The sequence below is a fragment of the Falco rusticolus genome, chromosome 3, assembly GCF_015220075.1.
Source record: "Falco rusticolus isolate bFalRus1 chromosome 3, bFalRus1.pri, whole genome shotgun sequence".
Lineage (NCBI taxonomy): Eukaryota > Metazoa > Chordata > Aves > Falconiformes > Falconidae > Falco > Falco rusticolus.
In genome coordinates, this window is record NC_051189.1 from 60,547,615 (window position 1) to 60,569,647 (window position 22,033).

The 22,033-nt window shown below is 38.9% G+C and overlaps 1 protein-coding gene across 2 annotated transcripts in view; it reads left to right on the forward strand.

Annotated features, from left to right (window-relative positions):
• Positions 1-3: 3 nt before the first annotated feature.
• VAPA (VAMP associated protein A) overlaps positions 4-22,033 on the forward strand; it is a 30,713-nt gene continuing 8,683 nt past the window's right edge. Inside the window, exons 1-3 of one of the 2 annotated variants that reach the window (XM_037382240.1) lie at positions 4-140; positions 16,266-16,418; positions 21,701-21,804. In XM_037382240.1, the coding sequence (XP_037238137.1) occupies positions 65-140; positions 16,266-16,418; positions 21,701-21,804 (333 nt within the window). In that variant the 5' untranslated portion in view covers positions 4-64. Of the gene's footprint in view, positions 141-249; positions 938-16,265; positions 16,419-21,700; positions 21,805-22,033 lie in introns of those variants that run through there. The other variant, XM_037382238.1, reaches the window with a different exon arrangement.

A 22,033-nucleotide genomic window follows, 5' to 3' on the forward strand; every position in this document is an offset into this window, starting at 1 on the left:
CTCCCCCTCCCGCCCCTCCTCCTCCCTCCCCCCACGCCTCCTCCCGCCGGAGCGAGCGAGCGAGATGGCGGCCGCCGGGGCTCTGGCAAAGCACGAGCAGATCCTGGTGCTCGATCCGCCCACCGACCTCAAATTCAAAGGTGAGGGGGAGCCCGGCGGGGGGTGGAGGGCGGCCCGGCCCGGCGCGGGGTCCCGTTTCGCCTCCGTGCTGGGCCGACGCCGGGCGCCTCGTTCCTCTCCTGCGCCGGGCCGCGGTGCCGGGCCATGCCCGCACGGGCCCGGCGGGGGGGCAGGGGGGGCGCCGCCGAGCCGGCGAACGGGCTCGTCCGCCGCCATCTTGGGATCCCGCGGGGACTCGAGAGCGTGTCCGCGGCCCCGGCGGGCGCCCGCTCTGCCGGGCGCGGCGCTCGGGGGGCGGCCGCCCCCTTCCGGCCCCCGCCGGCGGGCCCGGCCGCCCCCTGCCCGCGCGTGTCCCCCCGCGCGTGCTGGCGCGGCCGCTGCCGTGTCACCGCCCCGGTCGGGAGGCCCGGCCCTGGAGTAGCGGGTCCGGCCCGGGGAGGAGCTGTCGCTGCCCTGTCATTGCTGTGGCCGCCGGTTCCCCGGCCGGAGGTCTCCCCCTGGCTGCCGAGGCAGGGGAGGTCCGGAACGGGAGGGGAAGCCTCGCCGCCGCGCCGAGGGAGCGGGCGGGAGGGCTGGCGGCACGGAGCTGGCCTCCCCGTGCCGCGCCCTGGCGGGCCGGCGGTGGGCGCCTGTCCCAGCCCGGCCCCGGCCCCGCCGCCGGCCCGCGGGGGCTCCGGCCGTTCTGCACCATCGCGCCGGCGGTGGGCGAGGGGGGCGACGTGCGGGTGCAGGCTCTCGCACACTGTGCCCGCTACCGCCTGGCCCGCAGGCCTGGCCAGTGGCTCCCCGCCCGTTCCTCCAAGCTGTCACGTTTCAGGCAGGTTCTCAGTACGGACACGGGGAGCTCCCTCCTTTCTTGGGAACGAGGGAGAGGAATGTGTGTGTGCGTTTCGGAAGTTTCTGTGTATTGGGTATTGCGTGCCGACCGCATGACTGACCGGCGTGACATGCCTCTGTCAGAATAGGGCCCGCTTAGCGCTGTGACCATGGGGGGGCTTTTTCTCTCCTAAATAAATAAATTAGAGAGTTGTGAAAAGGAAAGCTCTTCCGAAGATGAGTGGTCCTTGAGAGGTAAGGGCGTTAAGAAGAACGTGATGGAATAAGTAGTTTTCAGTAGTATCCTGTTTCTATTTTACACCCATAAGGGGCATTGAGAAAAATCTCAGAACGTTTCAGATTTAGAATCAGAAATGTTAGAATTTTCTTAAAGCTGTTAGTTTCCTGAACTTGTGACTAGTGTCAGCACGTGTACTTGCCTCATCCTATAAATGTTTGTTTTATCTTCCGTTTCTAGTAGACTCATTTTTCATTGTTTTAGAGGGAGGGGTTGGAATTTACGATGTTCTGAAAATCTTTAAATGGACAACTAGAACAAAATAATGTTTGTATTAGCAAAGAAGACTGTTCCCCCAAAATACCTTTGGCTGGCCTGGCTTTTAGACAGACTTGTAACAAACTATACTTGTTTTATTGATCCACCATTAAACCCCAAAATCTGTCTGATCACACATACTAATTTCTTGATAGCTTCAATTTTGAAATTTTTTAATTGCACATCTAGAAGACTCAAAACTGTAGCAGGAGCTTACCTCTTTTGCTTCTGTTTTTTTGTGTTTAAAATGCTGTCAGATGTGTCTGCACTCAGATTGCAATACTTGCAATACACTGTATTTTTACTGCAAGAACAGGTTAGGGAAAATACATGATTTTTTAAATTTTTAAATTAAGCTACTGTGTCTAATTCAAAGCTTTCAAATGTTGAGCTGTCTTCAAGCTGCAAGTAAGCTGTATTTGTGTGATATGAAACAGCGTTGATACAGGGAATATAGAATAAATACTAGATTAGAAATGCTGTCTGTATGAAGCCATTGTCAGTCAGTGATCTTTATTGTGCTGTGTGTTTATGTACTTAGAGCATGAAATGTATATTCTTTAGGCATAAACTTTGGTTTCAGGCTAATGCATATATTAGGAAGATTTCTGTAGAGCAGACTAAGCAGAAGCAAAATCTGAAGCATAATGAGACTGCAGTCTTAATGCTCTATGAAAAGCTCTCTATTACTATATTATTGCAGTAATACACTATAGAAAAAGCTATCTGTTGGGAGAGCATCGAGTGCACTTTCAGTATTTTCTAGCTGATTATTCCGAGGTGTTTAAAAAGGTTTGTGGGCCACAAACTAATTCAGTTGTGAAGTACTGCATTGAAGAATACGTTATTGGCAGAAGGGATTTCTGAGAGTTCTCTTTTGGCTAGTAAGAGAAACTATGACTCAGAAGAAGTGTAACTTATTATCAGAAAGTATCTAATGTATTTTGTTTAGCTTCTCAAATCTGAAGTTGTTTGGGTTTGAGACTAGATAGGAAGAACTGAAACAGGAGGCACTTAAAAGCAACTAATTTGGAACCTGGAACATCTGCTTCTTACTGGGGTCTTTTTCACGTGACTGATGCATATAATGTCTGTAGCTCTAGTCTAGTGAAGGTTATGATAATCTGGAATTAGTTCCATGTGAGTGAATACATTTTTAAAAAATAATTTTTATTTAAAGAGTTGTGTAGTTAAATAGCAGCACTTGAAGTTTTCAGTTCAAAGATTTCTAGCATTTTTATGGAAGCTGTCTTCGTTAAGTCAAAGAAGCTAGTTTTGCAATTGTAACTAATGTATTTAAGTTGGTCTTGGATGATGGTCCTTTTTTAGAAAACCTTCACCAAATCTTTAAATCTTTAAGTAATAAGACATGATTCTGCAACACCTAATTGAAAATCAGCACTAGTTGATGAGCCTTGGAAGATTAGGAGACAGTGTTCGGAATTTGAATTTCATGTGATTCAGAGATGTCTGACTAGCAATAGTCAGACATTACAAAAATGTCTGAATATTCTAAATTGAAGTCCTTTGCTGAAGTTCTTGCTTAGAAGTGTGTGAAATCCAGTTATGTTAACTTTGTAAATGTCTCAAAATAATGAAGCACGCTTTTTTTTTTTTGTTACTACCTTGAGGCTAGAAATGTTAGCAAGTCAGCAGACTAAAACCAGCTTTTGAGCATGTCTGTGTGCAATACATTTTCCCTTTGATGGTTTGAGTTATTGGGAGAGATTATTATAGACAGGTGATGTTTTAATTTCTGCTTATTAATCTGATTAATAATCTAGGATTGTTAGTGTGTGAAATCAATGATCAGCTGGTTAATATGTTCAAATGACTTTACAGGTGAGGTAGAGAGCAGTTCACTTAAGTATTATATCTCATTCTGAAATGCAGATTTCGACGACCTTTTGAATAATACAAAGATATTGCTGTAGATTTTGTAATCATTACACTACTGTTGGTAACATTGAAAGCCACAGGCTATGTGTTGCTGTAAATTGAGAAGGTGGAATTTAAAGGTAAAAATAGCTCAATGTTAAATGCATCCCCTGCCCACAAAGTCTGTTACCAGAGTTGGCCCAGGTTATCTTTTAGTGTAGGCAGAATTCTGAGTCCTCAAATGTGATTTTTGTGTGCCGTATTTGTGTGTGTCTTGATGATATCACTCTATTCAAAAGTACCAACAAATTTGTGATGTCCCAGACTTCTAAAACAGGTTAAAAAAAAGGTGATTGGGATGTTAATTTTCTGGTGTTGTCATTCAAGAAAGTTTTTGAAACTAAACAATGGGAGTGCAGAGGTGAAAAACTGGTTGTAAGTGATTAGTAACACGGTTGTGGCTTTTTGATATTTTGAAATGATTCCATTTAATATTTTTGCCAGCTGAATATTGTGTGATGACAAAAATTGAACATCCCATAGAATGGCTCAGTATTTAACAAGTAATCTTTGACGACTTTTGTTGTTTTTTTTTTTTTATTTTCTTTTTTTTAATCTAAGAGGGATTCCTGGAATTGTTTACTGTTCCTATGTATCTGTATTTCTATTCATTGTTTCCTGTCTCAAATGTAATATTTGTTAGTATTTTGATTTTTTTTAATGGTAGGTGTTAATAAAAATTGAGACGCAGAATGATTGGTGGGAATGTTGAGGAAGTGGAAGGGAAGATATTTTTTACCAGGTGTTGTATTGCTTATGAGGTGATGCTATGTTAATACGTAAGTGTCTACCATGGTGTTAGATTGCATTTAAAACTGGCTAATAAAAAGGGAGTTGCATTGATCTGTGAATATAGGTGTATTATAGGTGTTAGATTATATTTCGGCAGATCTAGTTTGCCATTTGTTTTAAGATTCAAAATGGAGGATTTCCCTGTGATGATAGGGGTATATAGCAGTGAGGATTTGGAAGTTTTTCCTTTGCCTGCAATTTGTAGGACTGTGTTTTACTTAATATTGCATCTTCACTAAACAGAGAAACACTGTCCAACCTCACAGTCTTGTACTTCTGGTGTAGTCATTGGTGTAAAACCTTCACCTTTACATTATGATCAATGTAAAGTGCCTACTCATTCTGCTTGTTGATAGCCTAAGCAAGTGTTCTAGGTCACTGTAATACATCGTAATCAATATTGTAAAAAATACTGTATTATATATACATGATCACTGTACCATTGTTCAACACCAAGTTGAAAAGTAGAAACTTAACATGAGCAAGAGGAGCTGTTTTATGCATCAGTTAATAGCTTTGAATATTTAGTGCACCAGCTGTCCATTGTGGTTTTATAAATTGTTCCTGTTTTGGCTTGACTGTGGTTTGTGAATATATTTTACTTTCTGACCAACTTTGTCTTTGGGAGATGTTTGTTAATCAGATCTTTGTGACCATCAGTCATTAAAGGGTTATTACGTGCTCAGTTTACAAGCCATAAATTCAAGTTGGAAGAGGCTGCTGGAGAGAACTTGTTGTGTGTAAAGTGGAAAAAAATATCACTGACTAATCAGATAAGTATTACATTTTCCACTGTGAAAGTTGTCAACTTCCAATCCAAGGCTTTTATTGTCAGATGAGCCAGACAAAAGTGTATAAGCTAATTTCATAAAAAAAACCCAACCAAAACCAAACAAAAACAAACTACCCACCTTCCTCCCCCAAACCCAACCCAACCTACTCCCCCCCCGCCCCCAGCCCCAAACCAGCAAATGACTACTAAGACAGTTTCTGATGTCTTGGTGAAAATAAAAAAGCAGAAAAGAGTTCTGGTAACTTTGTTTTCCTTAAGGTAGTAAGACTTTATCTTGTGGTGCATAGTGGTCTTGGCCTCTTTAGCTTCTCTTGCCTTTTAGTAGTTTTTAGTGTTGTATACAGTTATTTCATTACATTGTAAATTATTTGGCAGTGTCGTATTTAATTTTAGGGTTTGCAAGTATTTAAAATGCATTGTTATGTAAATTAAAGAAATATTTTGGGTTTATTTCTATATGAACAAGGTCTTGAGAGTTAAGATAATTTTCTAAATAGTATCCTGGTGTAGCACTTCAGGTGTTTGTTTTTGAATAATGAAAAAGGAAGAAAAAATGGTTTGCCTGGATTTTGAAAAGATAGTCACATCAGAATTTTCCCCTCCTGTGTTTCTCAAAATGTGGTCTCACTTGGAGTAATTCTTAATTTGACACTTCAATGCTTGAATAGGTCTGACCTCGACAGTGTGCAAAGTCTTAGAGGAAATAATAATGAAAGACATGGAGGTAAATGGAATATGGAATAAAATGCAGTGTGAGTGTTCTGGGTACAGTGTACCAGTCTGATCTGAGACCACCTTCTCTCTCTATCTGTGTCTTTTTAAAAATTTTTTAATTTGTTTCTTTTTCATCTTTTCTGTTGGCATCCCCCAAACAGAATTTGATTTTACCACTGGATTTACTGGGTGTCAGTACATTATTTCATAGAATGGTTTGGGTTGGAAGGAACCTTTAAAGATCACCTAGTCCAACTCCCCTCCTACGGGCAGGGACATCTCACTAGACCAGGTTACTCAAAGCCCTATCCACCCTGACCTTCAACACTTCCAGGGATGGGGCATCCGCAGCCTAAGCAAGCTGTTCCAATGTCTCACCACCCTCATCATAAAGAATTTCTTCCTTATGCCCAGTCCAAACGTGCCTCTTTCAGTCTGACTTCGTTGCCCCTTGTCCTGTCACTACAGGCCCTGGTAAAAAGTCTTTCTCCATCTTTCTTAGAAGCCCCTTTTATACTGAAATGCCGCAATAAAGTCTCTTCTGAGCCTTTTCTTCTCCAGCCTGAACAACCCCAACTGTCTTCGCCTTTCTTCACAGCAGAGGTGTTCCAGCCCTCTGACCATTTTTGTGGCCCTCCTCTGGATCCCATTTTTAACAGTTCCATGTCTGTCTTGTACTGGGGATCCTAGCACTGGATGCAGTACTCCAGGTTTATTGTGAGTGTGACAAGTCATGAAACAAGGCAAATAATGAAACTATAGTTTTGTAGTGAGGGAAGTATTAATGTCAAGGTTTGTGGTATTGATGAAACTTTTATCTAAATGCATCTCTGGCAACCCCTAGTCAGTGAAAATTAACCCAAATGGGAATGGTGCAAATGAAGAGTTGTAAATGAAGTAGAATAGCTTGGCTTGTTTATCTTAGCAAAATGAAGACTGAAAAGAGATTTGATTGCTCTCTATAATATATCAGAAGAGGTAAGCACCGGGGAGAAGAAAAGCTGTGTAGGCTAAAGGGTAGGATTGGTACAAAAATTAATTGGCATCAAGTGGCTATGAATGTATTTAGATCATTAGAAACTAGTTGAATTTAAAATCTGAATCATGTCAGTCTGAACCAAACTTCTGAAAACTATGTGGGCAGAAATAGTTTTAAATTCATTAGATGCGATCTTACAAAATGGTTTGCTTCATGTGGACTTCAGAAGGCTCCTCCTAGGTCATGAGGTTACAATTTTCTTGAAAGTTTGGTAGGACAGTGGTGGTACCTAATTATGTACTTGAGCTAGAAGCCAGTATGTCATGGTATATATTCCAAGACATTAGAATAGGTTGGCTGAGGTACATGTTTAATGTTTTTTTCTTTGTAAGAAGGAATGTTCATAAATTTAAAAATCATATACCTAGGAGTAACTGTTCCATTTGTGAAGTAAACTTAGTAATTATAATTCACAGGAATATGATGGTTTAACGTGCTTAATGTGTTAACAGTGTGATGTTAATGTGGCCACTAAGTCTAGTAGACCTAATGAAAGTAAAAACTGGTTTTTAATTTGTATGTCTACTAGCCATGTTCCATGTTACGGCTCAAGTTGGATTTCTAGCTGCTTCCATAGAAGTGAGCTGACTGGTCATGGGTAGCGTGGCTGCATTAGCTCAGCTCAGTACTGTGACGTGAAGGTAATGAGGGAATGGAGTTTGTGATGCTGCCCGAGTGACAAGGCTGTGACTGGATGCAACTTTTATTTAAAGCATGTTTTCCTGAGTGACTGTAGGATATGCTGTACTTGACTTTCAGAGATTTGGGATGGAGACCTGTAGTCTGTGCTTCCAGAGAATGAAGGGTCACACTGAAACTAAAGTGAGTTGTTAATGTCTTTGTGGGTGTAGTTCAGTGTTAGCTGGACCTGCCTGTGGAAAATTTTAATGTCTTATAATATAAGCCTGTTTAGACCAGGCCCATTATGTGCTGAGGTTAGGCACCATTTAACAGTCAAACACCTGAAACTGTTTGGGTTTTTTTTAAAAGAACTTTCTGGGCTTTTGTCCATGAGAAGTGTGAAATCAATTTATTTTTAAAGTTACTTTGTTCCACTCTTGGGATACTACTTGAAAGGGGACTGGTGAAAACCGCAAGAGCTCTGGTGTTGTTTAATCTTTGAGTCTGGCCACTGATAGCCAGTTCTTCGAGCACACTGGGAAAAGTGCTAAGTAGCAGCTTTTGGTCAGGTCTTCTGTAGAAAGACTGATTTTTCTATGTGCCACTGCAGCTGTCATCTGATATGATTGCAAATATTCTGATTACTACTATAGAGTTTGAAGAGTTTCTTGTATATTGCCATTCAGATCAGAAAGGTGTATCCAATTGTAAATTTTGTATTTGAGGGTGCATACATATTTGAAAGTGCTGAATATTTGAATATTTTAAACGGCAGAGCTGGGCTTTTCAGCATCACTGGAACTGAAACCTGTTGTAAGCTATAGTTGGTTAAAATGCAAAGCAAGTTTAAAAGGGAACAGAAAGGGAAAATCTACTTGTTCGTTTAGTTCTAGTTCAAGCTAGTATTCTTGACATTCAGGAGCCTCTGTAATTATCAAATTATCAATTTCATTATCAAATTCATTAGTTATCCAACCTTATGCAAGTAAAGAGAATAGTTGCTCCAGCAAGGAAGGGTTTAATAACACAGCCCTTACTGAACTAAATTGTAAATACTGCATCTGTACTGAAAGATTGCTTGTACATATTGCTTAGTTTTTTCAGGACTTTGGGGATAATTTGCTGGTTTAAATGTTCATGTTTAGCTGGTAAAAATATTTCTACTGCCCTTATTTCAACAGTGAGAGCACTTTGGGATGAATAATACTTTATTTATCATTAGATTCTTAAGACTTTATCCTAGCAGAATAGCTACTAATTTTAGTATGCTCTTCATGTGTATTTGGCAAGAATAACAATGTAACCAAATAAAGCTAAATTGTAAGTAAGGAATTTACACTAATGTGGAGGTTAAGTTTAAATAACAAGCATGCCTTTGATGTTAGTAACGTGACAGTTCTTTAGTAAAGGCACTCTTTCAACAGGAAAACATCAAGAATAGACCTATATGACTGAATTGGACTCAAGACTGCTAGATTATAAAGTTTAAGCTAAATACAAGCATTAATATCTTTGGGTAAGGTTGTTCCATTGTACACCATCTTACTAATAGTGTTGTGTGTTGTTGTGGAGGCTAAAGAAACCGTTGTCCATATTTAATACTAAAAGCAGGACAGTCTCCTTTTAGTCTGTTTTTCATCTATTATATATACCAGATAATGTTCTCTTTACCAGAATTCATGGTAATGATCTGTGGCTCCACTTTACCATTGAGATAAATGCTTATTACTTTTTTACTGTGTTTTTGGCCATTAACAACATGTCAGTAACAAGCTGGGATGAATATGAAATTTAGATCCAGTAAGAAAATGTAAGAAAGAAAATTGTTCGGTTTGTCTGCTTTGAAATGCTACTGTATTGTATCACTGACTTTTCTGTCAGAATGGCAGGCAAAAGGTTTCACCTTTGCCATCAGACCCCAGTAAAGCATGCATGCATGCCAGCATCTGCACAAGCACGTCTAGCAACCTGGATAACCATATATAGGCTCTGCTTGCCTGTTTGACAGGAAGATCTTTTAGGATTAAAAACTGGGCATTGTCTCAGCATTTCTTAGAAGGAAAAATCTTTGACAGATACATCATCAGCATGGATGCAGACAGCGTGTCATTGTGGGGAGCTCAGATGAAATCTGATGTTACCCACGGTAAACAGCGCTAGCATAGAATCAGCCTTCAGGAGCTCTGGGCACTGAGATGTGTCAGCTTTCTTATGAAGCCTTTTGCATTCTGACATTTATGTACAGGTTGATGATAAAACTAATAACTTTCTCAAGTGCTAGGGTAGAAAAAGAAGGAAATATTTTGTATTATTGCTCTAATGTATGGATATCTACATGAGAGCCATGGTTATTTGTAGGTATTATTGATCTTGCACCTTCATCCACTGATTATTCCTGATCATTCAGACCTCTAGTGTTGAAGTATTAATCCATGAAATGTAAGCTGTTATGCTTCGTAGACCAGGAGTAATTTTAACATAGATAATTTGTCAGTCGGAATTTTTCTTCCAGTTGAAGAAGGTATTTGAATGGTTATGGTTTTGGTATTTCAAGAGGAAGGGATTAGGCTCATTGGCAGTCCATGTTATGCATTCTCTTCAGATTATTTTCACAGAGGTCTGAATATTAATTTCTTAAAAGTAATGTATGGAAATAACAAATCTCTCAGTTTTGTGTCAGCTGTCACCTATGCTTTTTTCAGAAAGTACTATAAAGTTCCATTTAGATAAGTGCTTTATGTATATTTTAAGATTATTTTTCTTATCTGACAGTCAAGGTAGTTTTGACTTGCTGCAGGCCACTGGTCTTTCATTTTTAGACATCTTTCCCTCATTACCCTTGGTGGAGGATGATCAGGTCAGGGAATACTTAAGTAAACTGGACATACCTAGTCCGTGGGCCCTGATGGAATGCATGCACGAGTGCAGAGTGAGCTGGCAGATCGCAAAAGAGGCTGATGATAACCTTTTGAAGTTCAGCAAGAAGTGCAGAGTCCTGTACCGTGGGAGGAATAACCCCCCATGCACCTGTACATGCTGGTGTCTGACCAGCTGGAGAGCAGCCTTGCAGAAAGGGCCCTCAGGGTCATGGTGGATACCAAGTTGACTGTGAACCAGCAATGTGCCCACACAGCCAGGGTGGCCAGTGGTGTCCCGGGCAGCACCAGGAGAAGCCTTGCCAGCGGGTCGAGGGAGGTGATCCTGCCCCTCTGCTCAGCACTGGTGAAGACACAGCTGGAGTGCTGGGTCCAGTTCAGGGGCTCCCCATTATGAGAGAGACATGGACATACTGGAGAGAGTGCAGTGAAGGGCCCCAAAGCTGCTGAAGGGACTGGAGCATCTCTCCTGTGAGGACAGGCTGAGAGAGCTGGGGCTGCTAAGCCTGGGGAAGCGAAGGCTCAGGGGGATCTTACCAGTGTACACAGATACCTGAAGGGAGGGCGCAAAGAGGGCAGGGCCAGGCTCTTTGTGGAGGTGCCCAGTGACAGGGCCAGAGGCAGTGGGCACACACTGCAACACAGGAGGATCCCTCTGAACAGTAGAAAACGCTTTTTTTTTTTTTTTTTTTTCTTTCTTCTTTTTTCTTCTATGAAGGTGACCAAGCACTGGCACAGTTGCCCTGGGAGGCTGTGGAGTCTCTGTCCTTGGAGATATTCAAAAGCTGTCGGGGCAACTGATTCTGGGTGGTCCTGCTTGAGCAGGAGGTTGGCCCAGATGACCCCACAGGTTCTTTCCAACCTCAACCATTCTGTGATTGCCATGTCAAATGATGGGAAAGAAAAACAAGTAAATTTTGGCCTAATTAAATATTTTTTTATTACATTGTACAAATGTAGATTACATGGGGCTATGTTAACTTATTCTTTCTTTATTCTGTTTTTACTTCTGATTCTAGCAGAATGAGTTGGTGGAGATCCTACTCTGTTACTGTCAGGTCTATCACAAAAGTTAGTTCACTTATTCTCAGAATTTGTCTTTCTGGCTTTATAATATTATTGCTAGTTTTTATCCTACTGACTTTAATTCCTTTCTCATTTATTAGGGCTCAAATTGTCAAATGCACTAAATGATTTTTCTTTGCCTGCCCAACCTGACTTTATTGTGTGCTGAAAGAAAACTTCCCCAGTTTGTTTTGGTAAAGATGTCTTGAAGTGCTTTGTATCTTTCAGGTGCTCTTGGAATTTCAAAGGTAATGAAACAGTTGTGAAAAAACCAGCATCTCACTTAAAGCATATAATCCCCATAGTTTTTGAAATTAACACTGTAATTTACACATTTTAAGGAGTTTGGGTTCCTTTTGCCAGTCTGTGTACTTTATGTGTGCTTATATTGTTTTCAGATGTGGTTGAATATATCCCTTTACTGTGCCAGTTTACAGCTGAAATAAACTTTAGTTCTGTGCATGAAAGGGAGTGCTTTCTGGCAATCATCTTAGATATACGTCTTTATAACAGCTATTGTTCAGTGTCTTAAAGAGACGATATACTTAACCCTTAAGGTTTTACATATAAAATGTTGTTGAATCTGTTTAATAGTGCATGCTCATTTTTTTATAACTCCAGTTATCTGCCTTCTAATTATCAAAGATTTTATATTTAATAAAATGATAATTTCTTATCCAGTTTTAGGTAGGTGATATTCTGTGACAGGCTCTGTGTGTGCATTGTGACAGATTTACTAATTTGAATGGACCTCCTTGATAACCAAACCTGTCCGCTTCTTCGAAGTTCTTTTATATTCACTCTGTACTACCAACAACTAGAGATACTGATGGTGATCTCTCACCTTTCCCAGGGGTACCCCAGGCTGAGGAGGTTGGTTTGAGCTCTTCCTTCCCACTCTAGAAAGGCATATTCATGTCATCATTTTTTCCCTTATGTTTGACCATCCCAGGCAGTAGAAGGATGACTTTTGGAGCTGAGGAACTGAAGGAGACTTAAATTTGAAGAGAAGAAAACACTGTTGATCAAAACAATCTCTGTACACGTTCTACCTGTCCAGTAATACATAGTATTTTGGTTTTATTGCAATGTAACTGGCAAGCTTGTGGCAAGCCAGGAAACTTGGCCCTGTGTTTCAGCAGTGGAAACTGGCTCTGCTGAATTTGTGTCGCTTCTTCCTTGCCCACTAGTTGCTGTAGTCTGTGATGTGTAGTTGCCAGAGGCAACCCCAGCGTTAGTGCTGCACTGTAAGATTGCTGGAGTAGAAATTCAGTACCTAATGTTTTTGGAGATATCTAGTATTTCTGGGTGTGATTAGGTAGATGTCTGTCATTCCTTTCTAAGACTCTTTCTTGTAAGTCAAAAAGACAGGAAAAATCTCGGCATGGATTGTCATGGCTCCGTTCAAAACTGTTGGAATGATCTGGCACTCTCACAACTTTTATTCTAGGAAGATGCTGTCATTGGTGTCTTGAATTTACACTGCTATAAGGGGGTTGCTGAACTCCCTGTCCCCTTTAAAGTAGCTTTGACTCCCAGAGATTGTTAGATTGAAAAAATAGATCTATAAAGCAATGATCTCTTGTCATTAGACATCATATTTATATTTGTATAGCTTGAGAATTTTGTTAGTTTAATTACCACAGCTTCTGAAAACCCTAGTTGCAGATCCAGAAGTCCATTGTCTTAAGTTGTACAAATGTAAGATAAAAGATAGTCTTAAGCAGTTTACAGTGGAAGTATTGGGCAAACAACAGTAGAGGGTACTCGCGACCTATTTTGTCTGGTGGGTACAGTTAGAAATCAGCCAGTCTGAGGGTTAAGTGCTCCAATAAAAACCAGCTTTGGCCTGGGTGTCATGCAAGCAGTGAGATGCTCTTTTTCAGAGGATAATGCTGTCCTGATATACCTGTATGTTTTCTGAGATGAAGCTGGCATGCATTTGTCCATCTTTTGATGCATGTGCAGAGTCTATCCATCTTTGCCTGTTCTTTTCTTTGTTTAGATGCTGTGTGGTACAGCCAAAGCGTTTCTCCTTCCTGATTCTACCCCTCCCCTCCCTTCTCTTGTTTTTCTCAAGTAACCATCATGATTTAGGCTTTTGCGCTCAGACTGTTAGTGCCAGCTTGTACTTTATTTCCTTACTCCCCCAAGGGTAGTGGTGTTTATGTTTGTGTGAATGTGAACTCCAGAATCCTCTTCTGCTGTTGCCTGGTTTCTTTTTTGAAGGCTATGTTACGTTAATTTAGATTGTGTGGCTTCTGAGTGGTTAGAGAGATGTTTTTCTGATTTACTGTCCTCGCGTCTCTTCCTGCCTGTCCATGCTCGGATCAGTGCTGTCTGTTGGTATGCCGCTGAACTACCACAACAGCTGGATTCTGCAGGAACAGTGAAATTCAGTCATCTTTTCCTTGTGTACACCAGTTTGTTATCAGCTGTTTATGAAAACTGGTGGTTGCAAGTCTCAGAAGCTTTATACAGCTTTTTTTTTCTTTAAAGCTTTTAAAAAGCAGGGGAAAGGTAAAGCTGTAAGAAGGGTGCTCTAGACCTTGAAAAAGATTTCAGTCTGCTCTGAAAGAAATGTCTGATACTAAAAAATGTCCCTGAGCTAAAGGTTCTTTTTTTTTTGGGAAGTATCCAGGAAATGCAAAGGAGGTCACTGCATTCATGTACCTGGGGAACAAAAGCAGATTTATTTTTTTCCCAATTATCTGTGGTGTTAGGATTCAAAATACTGTTTAAATTATTCTGATATTTCCTGTCACTTCTATCTCATTACTATGTACTTTGAGAAGGCAGGCATTAGGGCAGCTTTCACGTCTCAAAAGGAACAACATTTTTTTTCCTAAAGTTTAAAAAACAGTTTATCATCACTTTATAAATTCACTGCTTTGTCTTAAGTAAGCTATTTTTTAATAGTATAGCTCCTTTTCTTGGTGACTGTGCCTTTCAAAATGAGCCTCTGAAATGAGCCTTTTTTTCCTTTGAGTGGAATTTTGTTAGTAATAGTAGTTGAGATGACTGAGAAGCAGAGCTCCTCAGGCTGTCTAGAGTTGCAGTTAAAAAAAGCAGCCCCCACCTTTGAAAGCCAGATTCAAGGTGCTGTATGCTGCTGGGCACTGCAAAGGCAATGCCTAGGTGGCTATTACTAAGAGTCTCTGAACAACTTCCTCAAAAATGTTTGTGTAGCTCAAAAATAGATGTTTGGTCTTTTCTGAGTGTATCACCAGCCTTAGATTTAGAGGAGTGTTCAGCTGCCTGATTTTAGTTCAGCTTGTGGTATGGGTGATGCGAGTTATTTTTGGACCACACTATAATAAATGCAACTGGATCCTGCAAGACCCGTCAAGAGGCAAGTGGCAGGAAACTTTGAAGTAGTTTTGTAAATCATCCTTGTGTGTGCTGTGTAAAATTTGCTTGGATTGAGAGGGTGACTATTTAATCCATCGTATAAAGCTAGATTAGAAATGAAGTTTCTGACAAGTACTACCAGTTCTTATTTTCACAGAAGAACCTTGTTGAATGTAAACCTAGGTTGCATTTATCTTTGTCTACGTCTCTGTATTCTGGTTCTTATTAATTCCTGGTTTAGTCCTGTATTGATTTGTATCTTGGTGTTTGCGTCAAGACTCTCAAAATCTGGCGTTTGGAATGAGACAAAGATATCTGTCGGGTAGTGAGCCCTCTAGTGTAGTAACATGTTTGATAGTGGCCAGTACCGTTTCCTTTGGAATAGTCCAGACGCCTCTGTGGAATCAGGTGTTCAGAAAAGAGTTTAGTTTACTTCCTTTGTCTCATGCAATTAGTGGTTTTGTTGTGCCTTACAACTTGTTCATATCATGTATAGCTTTCATCCAATTTAATCTAAAATTTGCTTTCTTTGTGTTTTTTTAATGGAAAAGTAATTGTCATGTTTTCAATACTGATGAAAATTATTTTGTACTAATTTAATGTGTAATTTGTAAGGAATGATAAAGAAGGTTCTTCAAATTTATGTACAATGAAATATTATTGAATTGATTTCATATTCATATGAGATTCCATTTTCTAAGTTACATTCTTTTAGTGCCTGTGCAGCCTTGCTTTCAGATGACACAAACGTAAGGGACATTAACACAGCTCAGAACAGTGTGAACCTTACTTGCTTTTTGTGCTGTTACTGTGTGGCATCACGTGGCAGTGACCTTTGTTGGAAGACATACTTTTGCAACTTGACATTGAAATTGTGCCTCTTGTCCAATCCAGTTTTAGAGGCAAGTCCTATCCTGGTGGTTTAACATAAACACAGTTTAGAGAATACACTGCATTGAATATGTAAATATGGCAACTATAACTTCTTTCCTGTGGATCAGTTATAGAGTAAGTGCATAAACAACATATCATCTCTCTTGCCTATTTTGAGTTTAAAAGATGAGGCTGGTGTCTATTTCTGTCAAGTCTATAGGAGCTCAGAAGCACAAAAGAAGTTGAAATTTGAAATCTCAAGAGCAGTTAGTATGTTTCAGTATCACAGTGTTTCTATCTTTGAACATTTGAAAGAGTTCCAAAGTGTGTGTTGCTTCTGTTCCTGAAGAAAACTCCAGCAAAATTTACATTTGCATATGACCATTACCTTCTAGGTATTTAAAATGTTAAGAATGATTTGGTAAAATTAGCATATATATATATATATATATATATATGAAATTTTTGCACCAGCAGCTTGTGTCTATCATACTATTTAAGAATTATTTGTTCATTGCTGTAATGTTTATTATTATAACTAAGATGATAGAGCGTGCTTTGTGTGTAACAGTATGGGCTTAACAGATGTATGATTTAACATGCTTTTAGAATTTTGTTGCCATCAAGTTGTATTTTATAAATATGTGATGTATACACAGATTTTTTTTTCTAGAGTTACATGAATATTTAAAACAACAACCCTTTTTCCAGGTCCCTTTACAGATGTAGTAACTACAAATCTTAAACTACGAAATCCATCAGATAGGAAAGTATGCTTCAAAGTGAAGACCACAGCACCTCGTCGATACTGTGTGAGGCCGAACAGTGGAATTATTGACCCAGGATCATCTGTAATTGTTTCAGGTAAAACCAAATATAAATATATGCAGTTGTAGGTTAGGTGGTTTTAGGCCTTTAATGAAGCTCTCTAATGCTTGATCCTGCAATGATACATGAAGAATCTTCCATATAGAAATACTTGCCATTTGTCACATTTGTCTGCAGCTGTCTGAAAGGAGAAAAAGAAGGTTGGAAATAGCAGTGACTTTAATGGTATCTGTTCTTCAGACTACTATATTCATGCTTATATCTTGAAGTAGGGCATTTCTTGGATGCTGTGATGTGTTTAAAGTTTTAACATTTGGCAGTTCATTGCATTTAAGAAAACCCCCAAAATAATTCATTCTGTTGTTTTGAATAGTTGTTTTGACCATGGTACTGGTCCCTGAACTCTGTTGTTTCATAGTTCTTCCATTTATCACAGTAATATATGTTAAGTGGCAGTCATTAAATTGCTTTTAAAAATTATATTTGCTGTTACTTTAGGTAAATGGAGCAGTTCATAGCCCTTAAATTTGAAAAATCTAGTATGTTTCACTATAGAGACACTCTCCCCTTATTCTGTTTCTGGGTTTTTTTTAGGTGAGAGAATAAAAAAAGAAAAAAATATCCTTTTCAGCAGAGTGTGAGCCCTGAAGCCAGACAGTATTTTATTTTTTTTCCATGAAACTCCATGTAAATTTGGCTTACATTCAAAATTCTGTGGATTGTCAGAATGAAGTTAGTTGGATGTATAATGGTCTAATCCTATGCAATGTGTGTGTCAAAAAGACCAGGTGTTAGTTATCGTGGGAGTAGACATTGTCAAGGAAATGGGATAAGACTAAGTGTCAGTCTTGATTTGGTAACATTTTCATGGGTCATTCTCCCAATTATCTAGAGGTAGGAATCTCCAGAATAAAGGGGATTCTCAAACCAGTGACTCCAAGAGGTGAGAAACTCTTTTATTTCTCTAGACATACCATATTTCCCAACTTGGAGAGCAGGTAATCCCCTCTTTATAGGTTGTGGAGATCACAGGCAATACAGGTGTGAGCTCGTGTTCTAAGTCTAGAAAGTTAATTTTTGTAGAATGATTGCAGAGCCATAGCAAAGCAAGAGGGGAACATGGAGCAAACCTCAGAGCTTTTCAGATTCATATTCTTATACCCTTTGAAGTTTAAAAGAAGCTGGAGAAGCTTCAGGTTATGTGTTCAAATGTTGCAAGGAGTAACTCAGAAATACTTTGTATTTATGGTTGATTGAAACCTTAGACTAAGTTTTCTTGTAGGAGAGACACCAGTTTACTTATCTAATATGATCTGTAGAACGTGACCCTTTAAAACTTCAACATTGTTTACCGTGGACAATCCAGCATCTTGTGGATGAAAGATCATTTTACTGAGAACTGATTCATGATTCAAGTAGTCAAAAGCCTACTTCATTTCCATCTTCAACTTCGACTTGCAGCCATTTTGTCTTGACTGGGTGTTTGATCTGGTATCAGGGATCTTTCCTGTAGGTAGTCATATATCACAATCAAGATATTGCTGGACGTTCTTTTCAGAGATTGAAGAATTCCATTTGCCTATTTTAAAATGTGTTTTCATAGTTATGTCATTCTTTTAATGCTTGGAATATTTCAGTGTTTTAAATGAGATAATACTGGAGCTGTAAACAGTATTTCAGCTTCAGATTCACCAATAAAGGGAAACAGTATCATACTGCTTGACTCTTCAGTTTGCATAGCAGGGAATCTTTGATATCCCTTTTTCTGTATTACTGGATTCTCATGCAGTTATTCAGCTACAGTGACCCCCCCCCCCCCCCCCCCCTCAAGATGCTTTCACGTGTACTTGTTTAGTTACAGTGCTTTTCAGAATTAAGTTCTCTTCCCGAAGTGTCAGCTTAATCTTTTTGGTTTTAACCGTATGATTTCTTTTGGGTCACTTGGTAAGCTAACTATGCAGATGATTTTTCTAGTGACCCACTTTGTTATCTCATCGATCTCTCAACTGAATCTTTTCACTGCTGACTCATCTTTCATATAATTAAAAATAGATTTATCTCATGTTGTTGTGCAGAGAGAATTCACTCTAGGATACCATGGGCTGAAACTGTTTTCAAAACTAAACGTTGACTTCAGCCTATATAATGCATCGTGCTCATTGAAAGTCAACCCAGTTTTTAAATCTATTGTTGGAGATGTAATTTACAGTCATTTTAAGAAAGTCCATGGGTTTTTTGTTTATCATTTAATTGTGAATCACTAGGTAGCCTTCTTCAGCAATGTTTACACTTTCTTTTTTCCTCCCCAAAATACTGATTTGGAAAGATCTGTTTTTCTTTACCTTGATGCCCTAAATTAACTATTTATTATTGTATCATGTATTGCTTGTTGTTGACAATTGCTTGTTGTTTTTTCTTTTCAGAATATAGTGTGTTACTCTTCTTTTAGAAAACTTGTTATTGTTCTTCCTTCTGGTTTTCAGACCCCTTTGACATTTATTTTGTGGAGAGAAAGCCCTCCTGTGTAGAAAACCTAGGCCTATTAACAAGAGGCTTGCTTTCATAACTGTTTATTGTGGTTCCCCTAGAAGTGATCTTTGGACAACTCGGGGATTCCAAGAATATGTTTAAAACTGTGCTTTCGTATATTTAGGAGATTTTCCATGATTACTTAAAATCATGAAGAGCTTTAAGAGCTCTTTGAATTTGTGGATTGTCTTTTTCTGCAGCTTTTCAATTAAATGAGATTTTCAGTTGTTACCGAGTGGCCAAAGAACGTAAAGTTATTTAACTAGTTATCCAGGGATTCTGCCAGCATGTGAAGAAGTTCTGTGGTGATGGAAAGCTGGTTTTGCCATAATGGAAAAAAATCTTAGAGATAAATTGCTATAGCATTGATATATGGAAGAAGTATTTAGTTTGATCAGTTACGTTTTGGACCACAGTGGGACCAATGATTAAGAAAAAACCCTGACTTTTAAACCTTTCCAAACAGGTTGTTTGAAAGCATGTCAAATAATGCAGTTCCTTTATGTACTTTATTTGTGAGATAAATCTGATTCAGATTATTCACTTACCCTTTGATTACATTGTATATAAAATTCAAGGGGAAAAAAATAAATATATAACCATCCTGTAGCAAACACCTGCAAATTGTAACTAGTACTTAAGGCCTAAGGTTGGGTGGCAGTGTAATTAAATTTAGAAGTAACTTTTCTCATAGGTACTAGTGAATGGAAAATGGAAAGGCCAAGTTAGTAATTTTGATACTGCACTTAGCATTTTATATACTAATGCAGTTCAGTCCTACCGTGAAGAATTTACTTTCTGTGAAGGGAAGCATATTGAACTGTACATCCAATGAAGATTCAGAATTGTGGAAAATATAATTGAATTGTTTAAAACTATAGCAGTATTGAAGTCTACAAATTGGTTTAGAATATATGGGAAGGTTGTTCAGAGACTACAGTGTATTTTTCTAGCTCAGTCAGTATTTCTGCTATAGGTACATTTACAGATACCTGTTGATAGGACTCCAGAAATGTTATTCTTGGGGTTTTTTAAATCTTTATCCAAAACTACTTCAGCTTCTCTGAGTCCTTATCCTCTGATAGACCAAGTCACAAGTGTTGTACCTACATACACATGTTTAAATATAATTTGTGTTGTTCAGTCCTCCCATCTGGCCTAAGGCAACTAGTTGTCTCTGAAAGGAGACAAGGGGGCTAACATGATAGTTTGTTTCAGGGTCTGCTCCAGCCAGTATGGTTGGAGGTAGATGCTGCTTGTTGTGTATCCCTCTCTCTGCTTCAGTAGTCCCCCAGCACTACGATAACAAAACTTGTGTATTCAGGTGGTTCTACAAACCCTTATAATATGCCCCTGGGTATGCAACTATATCCTATAAAAGTTGTAATCTCCTGGTCTGTATTATAAACATCGTGTTATTTCAGTCCCTGTGAACTAAAGAAACCACACACATAATAGTGATGCCAGGATGACCGGGACAGCTGCTATGTAGTGTAAAAACACAGTCTGCGCCTGGATGACCTTGTATAACTTGGATGGATGAAGGTGGTGCCGTGCTGCTGTAATTAAAGCTTTCATTTAAAAGTATTGTATTGTAGAAATAATGGAAGCTATACTGTCAGTGATGTAATTTTTTTCACCAGGATTGTGCACACCTCAAAATAACAACTTTAGAAGCATAAGTTTCTGTTCTTAACCAACAGAGTTTTAAACTCTGGAAAGCTGAAAATACAGTGAAAAGGCATTAATTTAGAAAGTATAAACTGCTTGCATAATCAAACTCTGGTAGCAAAAAGTACAACAAAAAGTTGTAGCACAGACTTTGTTGTGTCAAAGAATCTGGTTCCATCCAGGTGGTGGTATGTTTTTTTTCTTTTTCTTTTTTTTTTTTTTTTTAAAACTGCATTACAATATGTTGAAAGCTGAAAATGCAGAGAGAAAATACATAAGATAAAATGCAAGGAGTATTATGCATTTTATTTTAATGTTTCACTTAAAGCTGCCTTTACAGGGAATTTGATTTTGACTCTCATCCCTCTATTTGCTGGTAAGGTGCAATGGAGACCCAAAACGTGGCATAGAGTTAAATTGTGTACCTGGTTTTTGGAGTACTTTTAACTGTTAGACTGGATTTACGGTTAAGAATGTTAAAACCTGAGTATAATATATTGTGTAGTTATTATATAACTTAAATGCTAGATTTTTTTTTTACAAAGAGCTCAGTTTGAAAGCATTTTGAAGATGTATTATTAAAACCCTAGACAGCTTTACCTCCTATAGTAACTGTAGTTTTTGAAGTATTTTAGTAGTTTTGCTCCCAGCTTAGATTAATATACCACCTCCCACCTCCCGTGTAACTATTGTAATGTGTGCTACAATTCTAAATTTGCGTGCATTTAATCACACAATGTGTTTATTCCAAAGCAAAGTCCTGTGCTGTTTGCTTGAGTTTGTGGGGTTTTTTTGTTTGTTTGTTTTGGGGGTTTTTTTTTTGGTGTCTGCCTTACAGGATCTGTTTGTTCATACTTGTATATGAAATGCCTTTTAGCTATAGTAATTACAGAAATAATTAATGTCATCTACACCAGACTGAAAAACTTACAAGCTCTTTCCTCTCAGTACTGGTTGCTACAGTGTATATCTGCTGTATTTTCAATACTGTCTTTTGCATTTCAACTTTCAGTGTCTGTTCAGTGAGAAGCAAATCTGAAGCGTATAGATAGCATGCTTGTTACAGTGATTAGCTGAAGAATCAAGAGTTTTATCCTTTATTTTTTTCCTGTGAACAGTAATGCTGCAGCCTTTTGACTATGACCCAAATGAGAAGAGTAAACACAAGTTTATGGTACAAACAACCTATGCACCACCAAATATTTCAGATATGGAGGCAGTGGTAAGTAAAAATGGGGTAAAATGACTGTTGTATATTTTTTTTTTCTTAGAAACTCAGGCTTAAGTGCAAATGAGTCGTGTTTTTGCAATTTCTTTCTGGAGAAGAATTGGGTTTTCTCTGAACAAGTACGACTTGCATATGTGATTCAGGTATTTTAATATTAAATACAAGCTTAGTTCTTAGAACTCGCTTAATGAACTGGTGGAATGGAAATAGTGAATCTAAGGTA